This window comes from Alosa pseudoharengus, unplaced genomic scaffold (assembly GCF_046254945.1).
Source record: "Alosa pseudoharengus isolate Yale_2024_CS ecotype anadromous, Long Island Sound unplaced genomic scaffold, YU_APseudo_1.1 YU_APseudo_1.1_scf_9, whole genome shotgun sequence".
In the NCBI taxonomy this organism is placed as follows: domain Eukaryota; kingdom Metazoa; phylum Chordata; class Actinopteri; order Clupeiformes; family Clupeidae; genus Alosa; species Alosa pseudoharengus.
In genome coordinates this window covers 40,755,257-40,772,756 of record NW_027468881.1, presented here as the reverse complement: position 1 = coordinate 40,772,756, position 17,500 = coordinate 40,755,257, and the positions used below count along the sequence as shown (strand labels likewise).

The following is a 17,500-nucleotide window of genomic DNA, read 5'->3' as shown; positions in this document are numbered from 1 at the left end:
TCTGGTGTGTGTGTGTACATGTCTGGTGTGTGTGTGTACATGTCTGGTGTGTGTGTACATGTCTGGTGTGTGTGTGTACATGTCTGGTGTGTGTGTGTACATGTCTGGTGTGTGTGTGTACATGTCTGGTGTGTGTGTGTACATGTCTGGTGTGTGTGTACATGTCTGGTGTGTGTGTGTACATGTCTGGTGTGTGTGTGTACATGTCTGGTGTGTGTGTGTACATGTCTGGTGTGTGTGTGTACATGTCTGTGTGTGTGTGTGTACATGTCTGGGAGAGTACTGGAGTCTGGTGTGTGTGTGTACATGTCTGGGAGAGTACTGGAGTCTGTGTGTGTGTGTACATGTCTGGTGTGTGTGTGTACATGTCTGGTGTGTGTGTGTACATGTCTGGTGTGTGTGTGTACATGTCTGTGTGTGTGTGTGTACATGTCTGGGAGAGTACTGGAGTCTGGTGTGTGTGTGTACATGTCTGGGAGAGTACTGGAGTCTGTGTGTGTGTGTACATGTCTGGTGTGTGTGTGTACATGTCTGGTGTGTGTGTGTACATGTCTGGTGTGTGTGTGTACATGTCTGGTGTGTGTGTGTACATGTCTGGTGTGTGTGTGTACATGTCTGGTGTGTGTGTGTACATGTCTGGTGTGTGTGTGTACATGTCTGGTGTGTGTGTGTACATGTCTGGTGTGTGTGTACATGTCTGGTGTGTGTGTGTACATGTCTGGTGTGTGTGTGTACATGTCTGGTGTGTGTGTGTACATGTCTGGTGTGTGTGTGTACATGTCTGGTGTGTGTGTGTACATGTCTGGTGTGTGTGTACATGTCTGGTGTGTGTGTACATGTCTGGTGTGTGTGTGTACATGTCTGGTGTGTGTGTGTACATGTCTGGTGTGTGTGTGTACATGTCTGGTGTGTGTGTGTACATGTCTGGTGTGTGTGTGTACATGTCTGTGTGTGTGTGTGTACATGTCTGGGAGAGTACTGGAGTCTGGTGTGTGTGTGTACATGTCTGGGAGAGTACTGGAGTCTGTGTGTGTGTGTACATGTCTGGTGTGTGTGTGTGTACATGTCTGGTGTGTGTGTGTACATGTCTGGTGTGTGTGTGTACATGTCTGGTGTGTGTGTGTACATGTCTGGTGTGTGTGTGTACATGTCTGGTGTGTGTGTGTACATGTCTGGTGTGTGTGTGTACATGTCTGGTGTGTGTGTGTACATGTCTGGTGTGTGTGTGTACATGTCTGGTGTGTGTGTGTACATGTCTGGTGTGTGTGTACATGTCTGGTGTGTGTGTGTACATGTCTGGTGTGTGTGTGTACATGTCTGGTGTGTGTGTGTACATGTCTGGTGTGTGTGTGTACATGTCTGGTGTGTGTGTGTACATGTCTGGTGTGTGTGTGTACATGTCTGGTGTGTGTGTGTACATGTCTGGTGTGTGTGTGTACATGTCTGGTGTGTGTGTGTACATGTCTGGTGTGTGTGTGTACATGTCTGGTGTGTGTGTGTACATGTCTGGTGTGTGTGTGTACATGTCTGGTGTGTGTGTGTACATGTCTGGTGTGTGTGTGTACATGTCTGGTGTGTGTACATGTCTGGTGTGTGTGTGTACATGTCTGGTGTGTGTGTGTACATGTCTGGTGTGTGTGTGTACATGTCTGGTGTGTGTACATGTCTGGTGTGTGTGTGTACATGTCTGGTGTGTGTGTGTACATGTCTGGTGTGTGTATGTACATGTCTGGTGTGTGTGTGTACATGTCTGGTGTGTGTGTGTACATGTCTGGTGTGTGTGTGCATGTCTGGTGTGTGTGTACATGTCTGGTGTGTGTACATGTCTGGTGTGTGTGTGTACATGTCTGGTGTGTGTGTGTACATGTCTGGTGTGTGTACATGTCTGGTGTGTGTGTGTACATGTCTGGTGTGTGTGTGTACATGTCTGGTGTGTGTACATGTCTGGTGTGTGTGTGTACATGTCTGGTGTGTGTGTGTACATGTCTGGTGTGTGTGTGTACATGTCTGGTGTGTGTGTGCATGTCTGGTGTGTGTGTACATGTCTGGTGTGTGTGTGTACATGTCTGGTGTGTGTGTGCATGTCTGGTGTGTGTGTGTACATGTCTGGTGTGTGTGTGTACATGTCTGGTGTGTGTGTGTACATGTCTGGTGTGTGTGTACATGTCTGGTGTGTGTGTGTACATGTCTGGTGTGTGTGTGTACATGTCTGGTGTGTGTGTGTACATGTCTGGTGTGTGTGTGTACATGTCTGGTGTGTGTGTGTACATGTCTGGTGTGTGTGTGTACATGTCTGGTGTGTGTGTGTACATGTCTGGTGTGTGTGTGTACATGTCTGGTGTGTGTGTGTACATGTCTGGTGTGTGTGTGTACATGTCTGGTGTGTGTGTGTACATGTCTGGTGTGTGTGTGTACATGTCTGGTGTGTGTGTGTACATGTCTGGTGTGTGTGTGTACATGTCTGGTGTGTGTGTGTACATGTCTGGTGTGTGTGTACATGTCTGGTGTGTGTGTGTACATGTCTGGTGTGTGTGTGTACATGTCTGGTGTGTGTGTGTACATGTCTGGTGTGTGTGTGTACATGTCTGGTGTGTGTGTGTACATGTCTGGTGTGTGTGTGTACATGTCTGGTGTGTGTGTGTACATGTCTGGTGTGTGTGTACATGTCTGGTGTGTGTGTGTACATGTCTGGTGTGTGTGTACATGTCTGGTGTGTGTGTGTACATGTCTGGTGTGTGTGTGTACATGTCTGGTGTGTGTGTACATGTCTGGTGTGTGTGTGTACATGTCTGGTGTGTGTGTGTACATGTCTGGTGTGTGTGTACATGTCTGGTGTGTGTGTGTACATGTCTGGTGTGTGTGTACATGTCTGGTGTGTGTGTGTACATGTCTGGTGTGTGTGTGTACATGTCTGGTGTGTGTGTACATGTCTGGTGTGTGTGTACATGTCTGGTGTGTGTGTGTACATGTCTGGTGTGTGTGTACATGTCTGGTGTGTGTGTGTACATGTCTGGTGTGTGTGTGTACATGTCTGGTGTGTGTGTGTACATGTCTGGTGTGTGTGTGTACATGTCTGGTGTGTGTGTGTACATGTCTGGTGTGTGTGTGTACATGTCTGGGAGAGTACTGGAGTCTGTGTGTGTGTGTGTACATGTCTGGGAGAGTACTGGAGTCTGTGTGTGTGTGTACATGTCTGGGAGAGTACTGGAGTCTGTGTGTGTGTGTGTACATGTCTGGGAGAGTACTGGAGTCTGTGTGTGTGTGTGTACATGTCTGGGAGAGTACTGGAGTCTGGTGTGTGTGTGTACATGTCTGGGAGAGTACTGGAGTCTGTGTGTGTGTGTACATGTCTGGGAGAGTACTGGAGTCTGTGTGTGTGTGTGTACATGTCTGGGAGAGTACTGGAGTCTGTGTGTGTGTGTACATGTCTGGGAGAGTACTGGAGTCTGTGTGTGTGTGTACATGTCTGGGAGAGTACTGGAGTCTGTGTGTGTGTGTACATGTCTGGGAGAGTACTGGAGTCTGTGTGTGTGTGTACATGTCTGGGAGAGTACTGGAGTCTGGTGTGTGTGTGTACATGTCTGGGAGAGTACTGGAGTCTGTGTGTGTGTGTACATGTCTGGGAGAGTACTGGAGTCTGTGTGTGTGTGTGTACATGTCTGGGAGAGTACTGGAGTCTGTGTGTGTGTGTACATGTCTGGGAGAGTACTGGAGTCTGTGTGTGTGTGTACATGTCTGGGAGAGTACTGGAGTCTGTGTGTGTGTGTACATGTCTGGGAGAGTACTGGAGTCTGTGTGTGTGTGTGTACATGTCTGGGAGAGTACTGGAGTCTGGTGTGTGTGTACATGTCTGGGAGAGTACTGGAGTCTGGTGTGTGTGTGTACATGTCTGGGAGAGTACTGGAGTCTGTGTGTGTGTGTCCCTCTCCATAGCCTCATATGACATCATCCGCCTGGAATGTCTAATGTGGGGCGCAGCGGGCAGAATGTTTGGGTTCCCACACACACACACACACACACACACACACACACACACACACACACACACACAGCACGGGGCCCACAGTAGGGATCGACCGATATGGTTTTTTTCAGGGCCGATACCGATATCAATTATTACCAAAACAGGAGGCCGATAACCGATATGTAAAACCGATATGTCAGTTGTCAAAAAGGGGGGTAGATAGTAAAGGCTATATGCTGCAAAAATTTAATTAAAAATCATTTAATTATGCAAACTTTTCTTTCTTCTTCTGATACACAATTGTCTATCAACTTGCATCACTTTGCAAGTGTAAATCCTGTGTATCATGTTAATCCAAGAGCTGAGCGATAGCAATTATTTTTATAGACTAGACCTACACAATGGTCTATGTGCTTGTTAAGGGACCCGTCACAAAGAGGATGCTTTGCCATCGTGTGTGTGAGTGCACGAGAGAGGGAGAGGGAGAGGTGCATGCGTGATGGCAAGTGTTACGGTTGAACAGTTTAACAAAACAGTTTTAAAATAGTTCTTAGGCTATTTAAGCATGCGTTTTGTATCCATGTGTAGGCTATAAGCTACACATTTGAGAGCCTAAAAGGCACACACACAGGGCATCTTACACACACACACACACACACACACACACACACACACACACACACACACAGGCCCACAGGCATCTCTCTCTCTCACCCCCACACACACACACACACACACACACACACACACACACACACACACACACACACACACACACACACACACACACAGGGGCCCACGGGTATCTCACATATATACAAAGAAACAAACACACACACACACACACCCAAACCCCAAAGATCTCCCTTAGGATGCCAATGCAAAGGCATTTGGTGTGGCGACATATGTGCTCCAGGCCAGTCGTTCAGCTGTTGTGTGTGGGGACAACTATACACACACACACACACACACACACACACACACAGGGTGGGGACGACTGTAGAAAATAGGGAGTGGACGCCCCTCACTCAAGGCCAGACTCTTCACGCGGCCGAGACCATTGTTGTTCCAACTGTGCTGATGTCCAGTCTAACTGCACACAGGCCAACTGTGCTGATGTCCAGTCTAACTGCTGTGCTGATGTCTAGTCTAACTGCACACAGGCCAACTGTGCTGATGTCCAGTCTAACTGCACACAGGCCAACTGTGCTGATGTCCAGTCTAACTGCACACAGGCCAACTGTGCTGATGTCCAGTCTAACTGCTGTGCTGATGTCTAGTCTAACTGCACACAGGCCAACTGTGCTGATGTCCAGTCTAACTGCACACAGGCCAACTGTGCTGATGTCCAGTCTAACTGCTGTGCTGATGTCTAGTCTAACTGCACACAGGCCAACTGTGCTGATGTCCAGTCTAACTGCACACAGGCCAACTGTGCTGATGTCCAGTCTAACTGCTGTGCTGATGTCTAGTCTAACTGCACACAGGCCACGGGTGAGACTTCAGTAGGTGGCCATAACTCAATCACACTGAATCAACAGCACTGGCTGGCTGAATGCCATGCGGGGATTTTAATGGAAAGAGCTGTGTGTTGGGATTGGGCACCAGCCACAAGTCTGCATGACCGAGCTGATCATTCTGATGACCAACACAACAGAAAATCAACGTCTCTATACAGAACATACACATAACAAGCAGAGACAGACAGACAGACAGACACAGAGCGAGCTGAAAGCGAGAAAAACAGACAGACAGACAGGTGTGTGGGGCTACCTGCTGTGTGTGGGGCTACCTGCTGTGTGTGGGGCTACCTGCTGTGTGTGGGGTAGGCAGGTGTGTGGGGCTACCTGCTGTGTGTGGGGCTACCTGCTGTGTGTGGGGTAGGCAGGTGTGTGGGGCTACATGCTGTGTGTGGGGCTACCTGCTGTGTGTGCGGTAGGCAGGTGTGTGGGGCTACATGCTGTGTGTGGGGCTACATGCTGTGTGTGGGGCTACATGCTGTGTGTGCGGTAGGCAGGTGTGTGGGGCTACATGCTGTGTGTGGGGTAGGCAGGTGTGTGGGGCTACATGCTGTGTGTGGGGCTACATGCTGTGTGTGCGGTAGGCAGGTGTGTGGGGCTACATGCTGTGTGTGGGGTAGGCAGGTGTGTGGGGCTACATGCTGTGTGTGGGGCTACATGCTGTGTGTGCGGTAGGCAGGTGTGTGGGGCTACATGCTGTGTGTGGGGCTACATGCTGTGTGTGCGGTAGGCAGGTGTGTGGGGCTACATGCTGTGTGTGGGGTAGGCAGGTGTGTGGGGCTACATGCTGTGTGTGGGGCTACATGCTGTGTGTGGGGTAGGCAGGTGTGTGCGGTAGGCAGGTGTGTGGGGTAGGCAGGTGTGTGGGGCTACCTGCTGTGTGTGCGGTAGGCTGGCCTCTGCTCCCTGATTGGATGGCGATCCAGCCGTGGGCTGCTCCTCGGCTCTGCCGGCCTCACACGCTGCGTTGCCACTGGATGCCTGCTCCGCCTTCGACTCCTGCATGTCGTCTCACACACCTGCACACACACCCACACACACAGTGTGAACCCTTGCACCAGTGGATGTGATTCATTATTAACCCACACGCATCACATGACGCCAGGGTCTCTGGAGACTGCTTGGCATCGGTCTGGAAAACACACACATCCTGAGCTGCCACAACCAGCCCGCTGACCCAGTCCAGCCCCCCGACCCAGCCCAGCCCCCCAACCCAACCCCCTGACCCAGCCCCCCAACCCACCCCCCCGACCCAGCCCCCCGACCCAGCCCCCCAACCCAGCCCCCTGACCCAGCCCCCTGACCCAGCCCCCCAACCCAGTCCAGCCCCCTGACCCAGCCCCCCAACCCAGTCCAGCCCCCCAACCCAGCACACACACGGCTAAACACAGGAACACACTCCTGGTTAGGGTTGCAAAGGGGCAGAAAATTTCCAGAAACTTACCATGGGAAGTTAAGCTGGGGAATTTTGGAAATATTCCAAATTGGAAACTTATGGGAATTAATGGGAATTTACGGGAATTAACATGTAATTTTGGGTAATTCATACAAACTGTTTCATATACAAACATTAACATTTTGTTTCGTAATAAGCAATATGATTTGTATGTTTGGATTTTTGCTTAGCTTAGCATACAAAGCTAGCTAGCATGCTAGCGGGAATCCCATTCTCTGCCTATGGTTTACTAGCATGCTAAACTAGCAACACTAAACTGCCCAAGATACACCACACCACTCCACAACAAAATCCAATTGGTTGGAAAAAAATTTCCCCATGCATATGAATGCACCATAGATTTCCTTTATGTCTAGCAGCCTATGCCGATTGCTGTGTGCATGTGATTGACATATGTGCAGGGTAGAAATTTGACTGAAATTGCATTAAATCAGGTTGTTTTAACTAATATTATGCTGCAAGATGGGGTTTTGTCCATTACATTTAAGTTCCCTGTTATAGACTAACTTGCCATATTACAAATTCCCAGTTTATTCCCATTAATTCCCGTTTATTCCCATGGAAAGTTTCCAACTTTAAAAATTCCCGGAATTTTGCAACCCTACTCCTGGTACGATTAGCTGAAAATAGGCCTGGTTGATAGTGACCTTTTTTTTTCAGAGCTCATTCTGACATCTTTGGTAAATATCTGATTCACATGAGTTGAGGGAGTGATGGCTCTGGTAGTATGTGTTTTCACTGAGTAGACCAATCAACCAGCCAAAAGCTGCCCTCCGCGGCACATGTCTGCAGCTAACCTCAGCTGAGATGGTAGCATCAGAGCAGGGGATTGTGGGATTGGAGTGACTCCAAACATGCCTACCAACTGCCCATGAAGTGTTACGTTTGCGAGCAGCCATAGCCCTCGCTTGAGTTCTGCCATAGCCCTCGCTTGAGTGCTGCCATAGCCCTCGCTTAAGTGCTGCTTCCCAGTGAAACAGTTTGCGAGTAGCTGGCCAAAAAACAGGGCGATCGTTGATTTCCCCCCATTAAATATCTAAAAAAACTTTAAAATGTGCTTACTTCAAAAAATAGTCACTTTTACAGAGGAACATAAAAAGAAAGTTTGCAGACAGGCATGTGTGGTTGTGTTGTGTTGTGTTGTGTTGTGTTGTGTTTGTGGTCCCGTACATGGCCTGGTGGACGGGCCTCATGGCTCTGTGTGGACGAGTGTGCAGTGCGGGGGGACCGGAGGGCCGAAACCAGATAGCCTTGTTTGTGAAACGTCCGATTGGCGCCATGGCGACAGTAAACAGTGAGGCCCCGCTTTGGGTGTTTATTAACAAACACGTTGTCGTTCTGCGGCAATTTAACATTAACCAGGTGCTGCCATCAACAGATCTGGCAGGTGGCATGATACACAGACCCTTGTGTAAACATCTGGGGGGGGGGGGGGCATTCAAAAAGCAACACAGCAAAGAGCAAATAGCCAAGAAAATCTCTAGACAAACAAGCAGCCGCTCTCCTGACATGAATGCAAACCAGAGGAGGGTGTGTGTGTGTGTGTGCGTGCATGTGTGACTGTGTGTGTGTGGCAGGCGAGAGAGACAGAGGGGGGTGGGGCGAGCTTGTTATGTAGTACCAGGGCAGCCTTGGCTTGTTTGGCTGGCGAGAGCGAGAGGTTCTCTAAGTGTGTCACCGAGGACTCCACCACCTCATAACTCCCGTTCTATTACCAACACACTCATGCTGCACACACACACACACACACACACAAGACAACCAGGCACAAACACACTCACGCTGCACACACACACACACACACGACAACCAGGCACAAACACACTCACGCTGCACACACACGACAACCAGGCACAAACACACTCACACTGCACACACACACACACACAAGACAACCAGGCACAAACACACTCACGCTGCACACACACGACAACCAGGCACAAACACACTCACACTGCACACACACACACACACACAAGACAACCAGGCACAAACACACCCACACTACACACACACACACACACACACGACAACCAGGCACGCTCACACTCACACACACACACACAAGACAACCAGGCACAAACACACTCACGCTGCACACACACACACACACAGACACACACACAAGACAACCAGGCACAAACACACTCACACTACACACACACACACACACACACACACACACACACACACACACACACACACAAGACAACCAGGCACAAACACACTCACGCTGCACACACACACACACACACACACACACAAGACAACCAGGCACAAACACACTCACGCTGCACACACACACACACAAGACAACCAGGCACAAACACACTCACACTGCACACACACACACACACACACACAAGACAACCAGGCACAAACACACTCACACTGCACACACACACACACACACACACACAAGACAACCAGGCACAAACACACTCACACTACACACACACACACACAAGACAACCAGGCACACTCACACTCACACACACACACAAGACAACCAGGCACACTCACACTCACACACACACACAAGACAACCAGGCACAAACACAATCACACTACACACACACACAAGACAACCAGGCACACTCACACTCACGCTGCACACACACTAGGGCTGTCACTTTTGTGAAAAAATCCTGTTCGATTATTGAGACATAAGTGTTCATGGAATCGATTGTAAAATCGATTTTTCATGTCTAAAGACGTTTCCATTTTCAACGCCAAATATAGGCCAATCCACAAAAAAATAACAGGCATTAGGACGAACGTAAAGAGGGTGCTTGTAGACGCAAGCCAGCAATATTTCTGATGATTTATTGGCGTGAAGATTCGTGCACAATGACAAACAGGAGTGCTACATTCTTGAAAAACAATAAGCCGAGTATCCTGCCATTACATCAGTGACAAACATTACTGCAGGCTTCAACGTAGCTGTGTTTACGATTAGAAATGTCAAACAAATTTCGCCTACGTAGAACTCCATTGCACAGTTTGCATAGCCTACCGCTTTGTTCTTCTCCATAGTTTGATATACCAAAAATCCGAAGTACTTCCACACCGAACTCCTCAAGTTATTAGGGCCTATCACTCCTCTCTCTCATGTCGCACAGGTTGATCGCGTTGTCCTCCATTTTTGGCAAAACCCGAGCAGCACAGCAGCTGATTGAAACAGCTGTTTCCGGTGCGTAAAATTGGTGGGAATTTTCTTTTTAGCTTTCGCAATGCTTACTGCACTTCGGAATTCATTTATATTCTTATATTCTTGTTTGTGAATTTTGTTTAATTCGTTTAAAATTAATAGTGTTCATATTTGGTTAAATTGTTAAATGGTTAAATTCCCTATTTTAGTTTTCGAAACTTGTGTTGTTTGGTCCAATCGATTGTGCAATCGATTTTCGAACGTAAAGTGACAGCACTAACACACACACACACACACAAGACAACCAGGCACAAACACACTCACGCTGCACACACACACACACACAAGACAACCAGGCACAAACACACTCACACTGCACACACACACACACACACAAGTCAACCAGGCACAAACACACTCACACTGCACACACACACACACACACACACACACGTCAACCAGGCACAAACACACTCACACTGCACACACACACACACACACACACACACAAGACAACCAGGCACAAACACACTCACACTGCACACACACACATTAGAGGTGTAACGGTACACAGAAGTCACGGTTCGGTTCATACCTCGGTTCAGACATCACGGTTCGATACAATGGAGGGGAAAGCAAAACAAAAATGCAGAAAGCAATTTTTTTATTATGCATGTCTCAGGCTGTACCACCTAGTGTCATACAGTCTCTTCCCTGAGCTATCTGCAACAGCCTGAAGTGTGTAAGATGTAGGCTAAACAGTACAATAAGTACCCAGACTCCATCTGTAACTTGTAAACAAAATAAGACAATCAGCTCTAAAACTGAAAATAGGCCTACAGCATCTCTTATTTCTGAAAGTGCAAATTACATAGAAAAATTAAGCAAGACCTTCAACATCTGTGTTTAGTTGTATATGGAAGGGTCTACAATTTGCCTCAATATTTTTTTTATTGTGTGTAAAGTAATAATCTAGCCTACTAATTGTGAAAATATCACACTATTTTGACTTTTTTTAAAAAACGAAATTGCTCCTTTCATTTCATAAACAGACTACAACTAGAAGTCACGTGACTTTGCCCTTTGACGTTAACTCACCGTAGCATGGTTTGTTTATTAGCCTGGTTAGCGTTGTCACTTTATTTTACTGTCTATGCACTTAACACTACCAGAACCTCATGTGAGAAGTTACAAGTTACCCCAACATAAAGGTAATTACCACGCGATTTACATAGCTTTCTGTCATTACGAAATCATTTAATTTAAGCCATAGGTTTTGGCCCTATTTGTATGTGTATCCAAAGGCTGCTGAAGCGCAGGGGAAGTTTCAGTGATTGGTAGCCTACATCATCTGGGTGATGGCTTCGAGTAGCATTTTTTCCACTCAGATACCCAACAACTGCTGAACAACGCCGACAAACAGTTTCATCTTATCCACCACTCTTTCGCCTGTACTAACGTTACTGTAACTGAAGTTTTCAAACTTGCGCTCTTAAAGAGACCAGCGGATCCTCTAACTCTTGTGGGTCTAACGTTAGTGCTGCTAATGACTGACGGACTCGACCGACGACCTGACAAAAAAAAAACATAGGCGCCAATCAGAGCTAAGGCGAGGCTACAGATTAGCATTAGGTGTCGCTAAAGAACTCCCGTAACTCTCGCTACTTAACAGTAATTGCGCATGACATTAATTAATCCGCACACGAGTTTTATGTATTTTTATACCGTGTATTCTCCGTGTAAATTCATGCACCGAACCGTGACGCCCGTACCGTTTCGGTTCAATACGAATACATGAACCGTTACACCCCTAACACACACACAAGACAACCAGGCACAAACACACTCACACTGCACACACACACACACACACAAGACAACCAGGCACAAACACACTCACACTGCACACACACACACACAAGTCAACCAGGCACAAACACACTCACACTGCACACACACACACACACGACAACTAGGCACAAACACACTCATGCTGCACACACACACACACACACACACACACACACAAGACAACCAGGCACAAACACACTCACGCTGCACACACACACACACACACAAGACAACCAGGCACAAACACACTCACACTGCACACACACACACACACACACACAAGTCAACCAGGCACAAACACACTCACACTGCACACACACACACAAGTCAACCAGGCACAAACACACTCACACTGCACACACACACACACACACACACACAAGACAACCAGGCACAAACACACTCACACTGCACACACACACACAAGACAACCAGGCACAAACACACTCACACACACACACAAGACAACCAGGCACAAACACACTCACGCCTCACACACACACACACACACACACACACACAAGACAACCAGGCACAAACACACGCAGTTTGATGTGTGATGAGCGTGTTGTTAACAGCCGACTGGGAGCGCAGGCAGGATGAACATCTGAACGTTCTTTTTGGAATCGCCGTGGTTACACGCTGCAGCTCGGCCCCACGGTGTGCTCTCTCAGAGACGGAGTTTCAGGTGCACTTTTAAAGGTGGGCTCTCTCAGAGACGGAGTTTCAGGTGCACTTTTAAAGGTGTGCTCTCTCAGAGTCGGAGTTTCAGGTGCACTTTTTTAAAGGGAAACGCACACCCTGGAGAGTTTTTCCACACTTCCTGCATTAGCAGTTCAAAAAGAGTTCATAGATTAAAAAAAAAGAAAAACGATGAAAACTAGATGTACCGCATAGCGGTACAAAATATGACCGCCGCGCAGTCCTGTACATCCGTTCCGCGAAAATAAATCACACTTCAATTTGTCTTCATATTTTACTCCATCCCCCACTCTTGAAACTTTTGTGTATGCTTGTTTGGCATGCCTGAGTGTGTGTGAACGGCTGCACAGAAAGTAGCCTACTGGTGCTGAAAAGTTGAATAGATTGTAGAATAGCCAAATAAGATGTAGCATTGTTATAAAACCTTTAAAATCTCTAAACAATCACAAGTAGGGCAGTTCATCACAGTTCATCCATTGCAACTGGATTGATGAAAGGTAATTTACACCTGTAGGCTACATTGTATTTGGGAAAAGCAAAAGGTATCAGCATAATGTTATTTATTTATTTATTTATTTATTTATTTACAAAATCATCTCTGTCAGTTCCATGCCGTTTTCAACAGCTATCAAAAACAAAGGTCATTTTTGGATGGATGGATTTTTTTGTGAATGTTTCTTATTCTACATAAGATTTAGTTCATGTAATACTTTATTGTCAATGCACAAATTAAGTAACAGTAGTCTGAAACGTTATTGTTAATGCACAAATTAAGTAACAGTAGTCTGAAACGAAATGCTGTTTTACATCTAGTGGTGCAAATAACTGACATGTCCAAATGGGCCTTGATGAAATGCGTCGCTAGACTGTTCATACACATTTTAACGGGCCAAAGTTGAAGGGCTGTTGTCCGTTGTTGTTGTTCGTGCAAATATAGGCTGATTCATGTTCCCTTGCATTGTGTAACTGAGGTCCATGGCTAGTCTGGCTTTCACCAGACCAAGCTCAATCTTTTAAGAACTCAAAAAATAAATAGCGGGCAGATCAGGCTGGGTTCACCCTAGTCCATAGGGACCCGATATTGTTTAATTTTCCGATTGAGATATCCACGCTCTGGCTATTCTAAATGCAAAAATGCATCAGGGAGTTATGACAAAACTGTAACTAACAAACTAGATCCTAATAGAAAGCTGTTAGCTTCCCTAAGCTACAGGTAGGCTTATAAGGTAGGCCTATTTACAACATAAATCGGGGGTTCCATGTTCCATATGTGTTGTGCATGCATTAGCCTACTTGAAAAGAACTAGCTCCAGTTATGTATGAACAGTGAAGTTAACAAACTCTTAAAAATGTGAAAAACGTGAACTTGAAGAAGTGAAAATGGAACAACTTGAAGCTACATCTATCATGTGTGAACATGCTTAACAAAATATGGGAACAAAACATGGAAACTAAACGTGCATTACGAATATAATCAGTGGGAGCCCTGTGCTTGTTTCCCTGCAACAAGAAGGTTCCATCTGGGGGTGATGGAAGACAGTGACACCCTCAGTGTGTTTGAAATGTCCAGTCGATTGCGCAATTTGGTCTTAGTTGCAGTCATTGCTGAAAACCCGGCCTCGCATAGATACGTGGTGGGAAATGGTAGCAACGTTTTCAGCGCTTTTACGGCTATCTCGGGATATTCTGCTTTGGTTTTGATCCAAAAACCCGCCAGAGAGGTTTCCTCATACACACTCTTAAGACCACCGTCATTTGCAATTTCGATCAACTGCTCTTCCTCCTGCGCTGACAAGTTAGGACTATTCGGGATATTGACAAATGGGTTGCGGACCCACTCATTGGTTTGCCGTGGATCTTTGGAGGATGGGAAGTAGCCTAACGCTCAAACTCATTTGAAAGCGCAACAAGGTGATCGCGCACCAGCTGCGAGAGAAAGGGCCCTGCCTCAGTCTCTCCCAAAACCCCCACTACTGTTTGGAACATAGATAGATAGATAGATAGTGGATACTTTATTGATCCCCAGGGGAAATTCAAGGTCAGGGGAAGTTCATACCATATACACCCCGTCCCCATTCATCCCCACAAATCAAGCCTGGCTTTAAATGCAGCGACTTTATCTGCCAGTTAAAAGACAGTCGTCATTCTCTCCTGGAGTGACAGGTTGAGGTCATTAAGCAACCCGAATATGCCACACAGGTAAGCCAGTTTTGACACCCAGTCCTTATCACTAAAATGTGCAGCTAACGGTGACTTTTTTTCTGTAAGAAATCTCTGCAGCGGCTCTCGAACACACAGTGACCTGCTAAAGATGCTTGTTTTTTGTTGCTCATTCTAGCAGTTTAGCTAACTTCGTGTGACACTACCGTTCGCCAAGAACTAATCAAGTGAAGTGAGCTGACCTGAGGCTGCGCAGCGCTGAAGGCAATATGTAAAGCGTTGAAGGCGGGACAGACAGACGTAAGAAAATAGACCTTGCAAAATGCAAACATGCGTGCAATCAAACAACTGCATATAGGCCTATGCCATGTAACAACGTGACATTATTGCATATTAAATTTAGTTTAGTTTGCATGCATTTTTTTAAAACTCATGTCGTAGGCTACGGCCCGGTTAGGAATGTCCCACGCCCGGTGGTTGGGGACCGCTGGTCTATAGTATACTACTTAAACGGCACCGACAATCAAAAAATCCAGTGGAAACTAGATGGCAGAAGTGTGTAGGCCAATCTGCCCACCAGCTTTTTCAACTTGCTACCTACAGATGTTTTACCGGTATGATATTTCGAAACGCCATGTTATTCCCCATAGACAATCCACGCCCGGAAGTTGGATGGATACGGAAGTTACGGAGGCGGGACTTATTCTGGAGAGGTCTATAGGCAAAACTGTATCAGACCGGTGTAACGTTGGTAAATCTTCCATTGCACAGAATGATTTTTGTAGCACGTGCAACAAATGACAGTCGAAAGATATAATTACAGTGCTGCTATCAATTTGCTTGGTATAACCGCATTTATAGTTTTCTACAATGCAATCAATCAAATTGGCCTCCATCACTCAACCAACGCTAACGTAACATTACTGATATTATAAGATTAACGTACCTGCAGTAAAAACCAAGCATGTCCGATAAACATCCTCAGATTTATTTCGGCTTCAAGAATAAATGGGAATTACATTTCATGTGAACATCATCCTATCCTTATTAGACGTTCTCTGCGGTAAACTATAGTCCTTGTAGGAAGCGTCCATTGTTATTCCAACCCACGTTTAACTTCCAACAAAATTACGTCTCACTGCAACGATGCGCCATCTAGTGGACAAATGACTACTTATCGCCAATACTGGAAATGCAGCCATGATGATGATGATGAATATTTATTTTGGCTTTCTTTTAATCCTACTGAATTTGTAATTATGTATCGGCCGTTCTAATACCGATAGTATGTGGGTGCCTGTGTGTGTGTGCATGTGTATATGTGTGCACCGCCATCTACAGGCCAATGAGTGTACAGTCACTAAATGTACACATAATCTAATTTTTTTAAGACCCCCCCATGGATGAAATTCTACGAAACTTGGCATACCCCCAGAGAATGCCAGGTCAATCATACACATACAATTTGGTGCAGTTCTGAACATCTTAACTGAATATAGGGGCGATTAAAGCAGAATAATATTGCATTTTCATTTTTTACCGGGGGGGTGCAAATCACAAATGAGTGATTATGGGCCAGATTGATGTGGGCCCTTGAGACCAACATACCATAAAAGATTCTTCATCCTCGGTGCCACGGTTCAGGTAGTTATTTAGGAAAAACAGGGGGAGTGGATCCCGGGGACGAAACAAAATTTTTCCGTAAAAGTCTAGTGGGGCTACATACCCACCAAATTTCATGTGCCCCGGTGGTTCGGTGTCCCGGGTATCGTTGACCAAAAATTCAGGAAGTAGATGACGGGGGGGGGGGGGGGGGGAATCCCTATATGACCATAATAAACAAAAAGGGGGTGGGGTGGGGTGGGGGGATAGAAGTCCGATCAGAAGATTTCTTGCATACGGCGGCATGTTGAGCGTGTTTACCTAGCGGAGAACAGAGCTGGTCTTGTTTGTGTTTGTGAGCTTTTTAATGAGCGCACATCTCAGCTCGTTCCCTAGGCCTGCTCAGGCGCCAGCACAGAGGCTGTGTGTGTGTGTGTGTGTGTGTGTGTGTGAGGGAGGGAGGGAGGGAGCGTCACGCCTCAACGCCCATTAAGCTGGAGGAGCTGCTGCTGCTGCTGTTGTTGTTGTTGTTGTTGTTTACGATCTGCATCTCAGCAGAAAAACAACACAGGTGTGCCTCTCAGGAACTGGTTAGAGGTCAGGGGTCAGATACGCATTAGATTTCACTTCCTCATTAGATTAGTGCGCAAGGTTTACAAAAGAAATACATAGCTGAGTCGGACTAAACATACCGGCGAATGCTCTTTATGAAATTGGTTTCATGAAGGCAGGTCAGCGTTTAAGAGGGCAAACATCCTGCTGTCTCAATGAAGCAGCATGACTTTGAATATTTCACCATTAACTAATCTTGATACCACATCAGAGCAGTAAAGCAAACGGTCAGTTCCAGGCCTGTAGCTTCCCGACTTTTTGCTTGCTGTTTTAAATGAGACCTGCTGTACACCTGGCTTCCACAGAAGTGCTGTGGGCTGCTGTTGACGGCTGCTACACCAGGGCTTTGGGAAGGTGGCCCTGGCTTGCCGCAGTATAAGGCAACCCTTTGAATAAAGCTTGTTGACGCACGCTGTCAAAACAAAACACTGCAAGGTAAACACGCAATTTCATGTGCCAATTTCCAGGCCTGATTTGATTTG

The 17,500-nt window shown here is 46.7% G+C and overlaps 1 protein-coding gene across 3 annotated transcripts in view; it reads right to left on the bottom strand.

Annotated features, from left to right (window-relative positions):
• Positions 1-17,500, bottom strand: part of foxp1a (forkhead box P1a) — an 85,300-nt gene that overhangs the window by 55,277 nt on the left and 12,523 nt on the right. For all 3 annotated transcript variants that reach the window (XR_012985073.1, XM_076277206.1, XM_076277207.1), the window contains exon 2: positions 6,358-6,503. Coding sequence is in view for 2 of the 3 variants with exons in the window: in XM_076277206.1 (XP_076133321.1) it covers positions 6,358-6,489 (132 nt within the window). In the remaining variant the exon portion in view is untranslated. The remainder of the gene's footprint in view (positions 1-6,357; positions 6,504-17,500) is intronic.